Source organism: Crocodylus porosus, unplaced genomic scaffold (assembly GCF_001723895.1).
Source record: "Crocodylus porosus isolate Cpor-Errol unplaced genomic scaffold, CroPor_comp1, whole genome shotgun sequence".
NCBI classification, from domain to species: Eukaryota; Metazoa; Chordata; order Crocodylia; family Crocodylidae; genus Crocodylus; species Crocodylus porosus.
The window spans coordinates 29,102,688-29,110,641 of NW_017728907.1; the positions used below are offsets into that span (position 1 = coordinate 29,102,688).

At 47.5% G+C, this 7,954-nt stretch overlaps 1 protein-coding gene across 2 annotated transcripts in view; it reads left to right on the plus strand.

The window, feature by feature from the left end:
- Window positions 1–7,954, plus strand: part of CDC14A (cell division cycle 14A) — a 142,163-nt gene that overhangs the window by 40,785 nt on the left and 93,424 nt on the right. For both annotated transcript variants that reach the window (XM_019531022.1, XM_019531021.1), the window contains exon 4: window positions 3,262–3,354. In XM_019531022.1, the coding sequence (XP_019386567.1) occupies window positions 3,262–3,354 (93 nt within the window). The remainder of the gene's footprint in view (window positions 1–3,261; window positions 3,355–7,954) is intronic.

Genomic DNA, 7,954 nt, shown 5'->3' on the forward strand with positions numbered 1-7,954 from the left:
AAGGACTTTTTGTTGTCCTTGATGCTTGAAGCTAGTTGGAGTTCAGTTGCAGCCTTGGCTTTCCTGGTTTGGTCCCTGCAGGACCGGACCAGTGCGGAGTAATTCTCTTTGGAGGTGAATCCTGTCCTTCATCCTTTGTAGGCTTTTCTTTTTAGCCACAGTAGGTCCGCTAGGTCTCTGGAGAGCCTTTCACAGTAGAGGAAGGGAGGGCTGAGTGTGTGTGTGGGGGGGTGCCCATGGCTTGTGTTTGGTGTGGCCTGTGGGGCATATGGCCCTCACTGCGGCAGCTCAAAATATGCGACTTCCAGCCATTTAGATTAGAACAGGGCTGTCCAACTTTCGTTTTAGTCTTAAATCTTTAGAAACCTATTGGATTGTAATGACATTTTCTCCCTCTGAACACAATGTCCGTTTATAAAAATCACTTGAAACAGTTGCAGAAATACTGTAGAAATCTACGTGTTTGAAGAAGGCATACCACAAATTAATTAAATTTCCATTCATAAGTATCAATGTGGCAATACTCATCAATTGATTTCATAGACATTAGGGCTGGAAGGGACCTCAGAAGATCATAGAGTCCAGTCCTCTGCCTTGGGAGCAGGAATTCAGCAGGGGTCATAGGATCCCAACAAGATAAACATTTAACTTTCTCTTGAAGGTGTTCAAAGTAGGTGCTTGAGCTACCTCTGGCAGCAGTCTATTAAAGAAGTTCTTCGTTATGTCAAGCCTGTAACGGCCCTGAAGGAGTTTGTGACCATTTGACCTAGTTGTCCCCTGGGGTGTTCTGGTGAACAGACGTTCCCCCAGATCCTGGTGAGAACCCCTAACAAACTTATAGGGGGCCACCAGATCATCCCCGAGCCTGCACTTTTCCAAGCTGAGGAGTCTTATAGCTCTTAGCCTGTCATCATAAGGTCTGTTTTCCTGACCTCTGATCCATGTGTGTGGCTCTCCTCTGGACTCTGTCAAGCTTCTCCACATCCTTTTTGAATTGTGACGCCCAAAACTGAACGCAGTACTCCAGCTGTGGCCTCACCAAGGTGGAATAGAATGGGAGAATGACGTCCTGGGATTTGTTTGAGAAGCATCTATGGATGCAAGGCAGCATTTTGCTCACTTTACTAGTTGCAGCATCATATTGGTGGTTCATGTTCATCTTGTGGTCAGTCACGACCCCCAAGTCCTTTTCGTCTGTAGTGCTAGCCAACGTAGCACTGCTGAGCCTATAAGCATGCTGTGGGGTTTTTCTTCCCAAGGTGGAGAACCTTGCATTTTTCAGTGTTAAACACCATGTGGTTCTCGTCCACCCACTTCCTGAGCCTGTCAAGGCCAGCCTGGATTTCCCTCCTGTCCTCAGGTGTGGATGCTTTACCCCAAAGTTTGGTTTCATCGGTGAACTTGGCCAGTCTGCTTCTGATGCCAATATCCACATCATTAATGAAGATGTTGAATAATATGGGCCCAAGGACAGAGCCTTGAGGGACCTCACTGGTCACAGGGCACTGCGGTGACTGACTGCTGTCAACCACCACCCTCTGGGTCCAACCACAAAGCCAACTTCCAGCCAGCAGGTCGTGGTGAAGCCAAGGCTGCAGTTGGCCAGTTTTGCCAAAAGATGATCATGGGATATCAGATCAAAGGCTTTTTTGAAGTCAAGATGTATGACATCAATCTCTTCTCCCTTGTCCAGGTGATAGGTCATCTGGTCGTAAAAGGGAATAAGATTGGTCAAGCAAGACCTATCCACAACAAACCCATGTTGGCTGTCCTCAGGATGCTGCCATTTGTTAAGATGGCCTCTTTGATAATCTTTTCTAAGACCTTCCCCGGCATAGAGCTCAGGCTGATGGGCCTGTAGTTTCCCAGATCCACTTTTCCTCCCCTTCTTGAAGATCGGCACCACATTTGCCTTTTTTCAGTCTTTGGGCACTTCACCAGAGCACCAGGAGTTCTCAGGGGCTGGGCTATGATGCTTGCCAGCTCCTTGAGTACCGTGGGGTGTAATCCATCAGGGCCAAGTGACTTGAAGGTGTCCAGCCTCTCAAGGTGTTCCTTCACAAGGTCAGAATTGATGGAGGCTAAGGAATCATCCTCACCCCGGCATTCCTGTCCTGTAATGGGCAGAGGCGCCCCTTGGGATTGGTGAAAAACCGATGCAAAGTACCCATTTAGCAAGTTGGCTTTTTCCTGGATATTGGTTGTCAGTTGTCCTATCTGGTTTAGCAGGGGTCCGATGTTGCTCTTGCTTTTCCTTCAGCTCCCCACATATCTAAAAAAGGACTCTCTTTATTGTCCTTGATACTTGTAGCTGGTTGGAGTTCAGTAATAGGCTTTCCTGGTTCGCTCTCTGCAGGTCCGGACCAGTGCAGAATATTCTTCCTTGGAGGTGGATCCAGTCCTCCATCCTTTGTAGGTCTTTCTTTTTTAGATGCAGAAGGTCCACTAGTTCCCTGCAGAGCCAAGGGGGCTGCTGTGCGCTTCTGTTGCCTTTCCTCCGTGAATTCGAGCACTAATTCACTGAATAAATTAGACAATGTAGCTCACTGTATCATTTATGTTAATGCTGAAGTTTTGAACTTCCATTCCTTTCCATTTCTGCTGAGACTTGATGAAAATTGGTCGTGCTTATTTTAGCTTTCGTTTTAGAGAGAAAATCCTTATAAATTGTCTTATTACCTATGAGTCGTGACCATGACCCCTGTGCTTTGAGGTTAGTGTATAGAAGGAAGAGAGCTTCACTTTTAATTTAAATGTACAGGAGTTAATTGGTCTTCTGAGGAGACTGAGCATGTGCATTACTCCTTTACACTTTCAATATTCTACCTACTCTCTGCTTCAGCCCCTCTCTTATTTGTGGATTTACCTAATTTTTTTTAAATGAAATCTTAAGCATGGTTCCTAATACTTCTACTATTCATTTTTTTAAAAAATCTAAGTTTTTAGCTTTTTATAAAAACATTTAATTGTAGAATTAAGTGGTTAATCACTAGAAACATTTTTATAGTAAACAGTTGCGTTTCATATGATAACTTTATGTTAAAGTAATCAAGCTGTTTTAACATTGTAAAAAAGTGTAAATATACTGTGCAGGTTAATAGTTTTAACAGCTTTTTCCTTGTTTAAAGAACGTTTTAATTTTTTTTTTTTTTCAGGTTTCTAGTGGGGGCAAACTAACTTTTCTAAATACTGGCTTTTCATAAGTACTGTCTTATTGCAACTAAACTAGCTGATATGTCTTTTTTGTTTCTTTTTAACCAGTCTTTCAGTCTTTCAAGAAAGAAAATAGTTCACTACACCAGTTTTGACCAACGAAGAAGAGCAAATGCAGCATTTTTAATAGGTGCATATGCAGTAAGTATCACCTTTTTGTACGTATATCTCTATTCTTTCCTGCCTTTTTTTTAATACCATGTAAAATTGAGACTAAGTATATAGTATTTAGTGGATTAGCTAGTTTTGTCATTCAGGCCCTATGTAACGTAGCTTTGAAAATTTAAATCAGGCCCAGGTGTAAGGGAAGTCCAGTTTTTCACAGTAATCCCACAGGAGTCTTGGGTGATAAATTCCTTTGCATCTTCCTCTTCCTTACACTTAAGGGAGAGTACACCTTATTTATCATTGCATCCTCGCTGAGATTGAGAAGTAAGACTGGACTCAACAAGGGTGTGAAGAGACTAATCATGGTGTGTTGTACAGACAAGCCTCCTATGACATTACAGGGAAAGGCACCTTGAAAATATGTGCACACTCCATCTGTAAGATCTCTTAACTCTCTCCCCAGTTCATTTCCTTCAATGCAACATGCATCAAAACCATGTTTCGGGCTGTTCACAGGGCCTAGGATTGTAGCATCTGCTGGAGAGGAGGGGCGTAGTACTGGTATGAAAGACAAGAGAGAAGACTGGCCAAGAGCAGTACTAGCTGAAGAGGCCAGTCTAGAACCACAGTAATTGTCAGACTGAAATTACTTTTATGTTACAAGCTGTGATGCCTGTTGTCTGCCTTAACTAAGCACGTTACACTCTGATCACAATTACTACCTCAAGCTTGGTGGTAAATACTGGCTATTGGGTTCTGTTCTCAAGATAAAACTGCTTGCTCCTCTTTTTCAGAGCCTATTACTGCTGTAAACAAAGTTCTGTATGGTTAGTGTCATGGAGTGGTTGCACAAGACTTCTCTGGCTCGGTTTGGTTACTCTTAGTACTCCCTGAAGCCAGCCCAAGCTTGGCTTCTAGAGTTGGGAGGGGGGAGCTTGGCTCCTAACTCTGAGATCTTGGCCTTTTGGGCCCTCTGACCCTCCTGGCTTTCCGTGGCCACCTGAAGGAGCTATGTTCCAGTTGTGTGCCTGAGAGAGGGACTGTACCTCTTCTTGGAAAGAGATGCAAGGTTCTGAGGCTCCAAGCAGCAAAGAGATGGACAGACTCTGCTTCAGTAAAGGTGCTTATTTAGACACAGACTACCCAGCTAGAGGTTTTCCACTCTTCCCCACCCTGGCCCTCCAAAAATGTAGGCAGAAGTGCAGCTCCCTGCTGTAAATTGGAACACTTTGCAGTAGGAGTGCACTGATGGGGGTTTTTGAGACCAGTACCAATAGCTGATATTTAAGGGGACATATCAGCCAATATCGGTCTGATACGCTGCCTGCAGCAGATAAGTCTGGTGTGGTAGGTGAAGTGGTGGGGGGAGGGGTAAGGGAAGGCATGTGTTGGGGGCAGATCAAGGCCCTGCCATAAGTAAGGGAGGCGGGGGCTGGGGCAAGTGCTGCCCAGTTGGGGAGGGCAGGCTGGGGACAATGCCATGAAGGACTGCCTGTGGGGATGTCAATTAACTAATTTAATTCAGAGTCATTAATCCTCTATGACCCACAGGTTGTCAGGTTTGGGGCATTAAAGTAAGTTTAATTTCCCTGAGTACTGATCTACTGCCTGACCCCATTCAGAGTTAGGAAGAGTAGCTAAACATTACAACACAGACAAGTTGAACAATGCAAGCTGTATTACACAACAAGACCCGTACAACAACAGGCCGATACAATATTCCCGTAACACCCCAGTGGCAACACAATAAAATACATTCGATGGACAGTAATGCGATACATCCCAAACCCAATGTCCTTGGTCACACAGCCAGTCAACTATACGTTACCTTGAGCTTCAGTCGCTACACAGTTAATTGCTATGCAACTTCACAGACAACCCAGAAACCACAGATGACAGTAAGAATACCCTGAGGCTAGTCAGAAGGAAAAACCCTCCAACAGTCCCTAAGGATTTCTAGCTTTTCCCTGCTTGGGTACTCAGCACATCAAATAGGGAAAGGGTGATACTTTACCTAGCTGTGGCTTCCCAACAACCAGGTCACAGCAAGGAACCTGCAGTCAATGAACTCCCGCACCCCAAGAGCTTAGAGTCAGAACTGTCCAGCCAGAGTGAGAGCAAGGCTGAGCCCCAGCCCCAGAGCTCCTGCTGGCTGCTCTGGACAGGATTTATAGTCTTCTAATCACGCTGCCTGTCACTCACCCAATGGTCCAATCATTGCCATTTTTACAGTACCCAATCAAATTCAAACCTGGGCAGTACTTAAAAGGACCAATCAATTCAAACTATTTGAACTCAATGCAAGCAATATTATCATAATTAACATGTCAATATTGATTAAACAGTTACGTTACTGTTAAACACTGTGCATGCCCAGACCTTAAAAGCAGGTCATGACTTCATCAAGGTTGAGAGTTCAGACCCTCTAGACCAGGGTTGGGCAAAATGTGGGCCGAAGTGAGGCTATTCTATCTGGCCTGCAGGGCTCCTAAAAAATTTAGAAAATTAATATTAATCTGCCCTTTGTTCCTGTCAAAAATGACAGGAGCCAGGGGCAGTAGGACCCAGGGGAAGCCCTGGCAGGCTCCTTCAACAGCAGGGCCCACCTGGCCCTGCCCCCCAGCTGGAAGCAGGGAAGGAGCCCAAGGAAAAGCAGCCCTTTCCCCACCCCATGGCCAGTACTCCCTGCTGCAGCTACTCACAGCCTGCACAGGGCTGCTCTGAACAGGCACAGGCAGCCCCATGTGGGCTGTGAGCAGCTGTAGTATGGGGCACCAGCCACGGGGTGGGCAAGGGGCCGTTTTTTTCCCTGTGCTCAGCACCAGCTTGTAATCTGCCCCTGCTGCCAGCCTGAGCCCCGTGCTGGTTCCAGGCTCACCTGTCGGGGCTGCACTGTGGCAGGAGCAACTGCTCAACACTGAGGAAAGCAGCCCCCCCGCTTGCTGCACTGAGCAGTGTTTGCCACTGCTGCCCCTGAGCTGCCCAGTGCACGATCTCCAGGTGGTCAGCAGCAGGAAACACTGCCTGGCATGGCAAGTGTGGGGGCTGCTTTCCTTTGCACTGAGCAGCTGGTGCTGCCATAGCGCAGCCCTGACAGGCGAGCTCAGAGCTGGTGCAGGGACTAGCCTGGCTGTGGGAGGAGGTTACAAGCTGGTGCTGAGCGTGGGGAAAAGCAGCCCCTTGCCTACCCTGTGGCCAGTGCCCTGCACTGCAGCCACTTGCAGCCCATGGGGCTGCCTGTGCCTGCTCAGGACAGCCCTGTGTGGGCTGCGAGCGGCTGCAGCAGGGAGCATGGGGAAGGGGAAGGGGTGGTTTTCCCCATGCTCAGCACCAGCTCCTTCCCTGCTGGTGAGCAGAGGGTCGGGGCTGCATGCTGCCCCCTGCCCGGGGGGCACTGAGAGTGAGCAGGCGGGGAGCCAGTGAGAGCACAGGGCCCACACCAGTGTGTCCTGGAGCCAGTGGGGCCCAGAGCAGGGTGGCAGGAGTCCAGGGTCCCAGCTGGCAGGGGCGCTGTGGAGCCAGGCCAGCTCCCCCCACTCCTGCTAGTGCAGCCCAGCCCAGCTCAGCTCCACAGATGCCTACCAGCCTGCACTCTGAGTCCCACTGGTGCTGGCCCTAGGACATTGGTCCCAAGACATTGGGACATTGGTCCCAAGATAGTGACCAGGGTGGGGGGCATCTGTCAAGGGGTGGGGGCTACCCATGCGGCCCTCGATGGCTTGCCAAAACTGGGTAAGTGGCCCTCTGCCCAAAATAATTGCAGGCCCCTGCCTTAGTCCATGATATTTACAGAAACTGTACACACAAATTTCACTCTGCTTTGGAAAATAAGAGTAATAAATGTACCTTCTGCATTTCTACTTCCATGATATTGTTTGGGAGCAGGTGGGAGTGACAAATGCACGCGTCTTGTTTCTCTCTTTCCGTTTAAAAAACCCTGTACTAAGCTTTTGTGTACAAGAAGAATCTTCGATTCAAAGAGTCTGATAAATTAAAAGGAACGTTATTGGCATTTTTTCCTGTTGGAACTTTGTGGGTTTTTTTGATGGAAGTATCTTTGTTAAACAAGCATAGCACAATTAAGACTGAGAGAGGATGTAAGACCTTTTCATCCAGAGAGCACTGCAGGCTAGACAGGGTGCAGCAGCTGCAGGTGACCAGCACAACAGGTTAATGGAGCAATTAGCAGGCCCCTGCAGGCTGACCTGGGGTAGGTAGGGCCTAGGAGCATATAAACTCAAGGCTGGAGCTGGTAAGGGGGTCTCTCCCTGGCAGTGGCCGAGTAGTGAGAGCAAGGAATTTTTATTAATTTTCATGTGGGGCTCAATACTCTTGACATTGGTTTGGACTTTGCCTCAGTGGTCCTTCCAAGCCTATGACCTTTTGTTTTTGTGGATCCTTTTAAATGGCTTCCTATTGATGTAAAAATCGCGGTTTGTTTCTCGGGAGGCGAAAAAAACCTTCAGCCACAGACACACTCTCTATTAGCAACACAAAAGGTATATATTTGCAAATAGGGTCAGAGAGAGAGACAAAAGATCAAACACTCTGCTGCCCCCGAGGGAAACTGCCCAGCTGGCTTTATCCCCTCTCTCCTGACCACGTGTGCAGAAGGAGGAACTTTTACAACTCA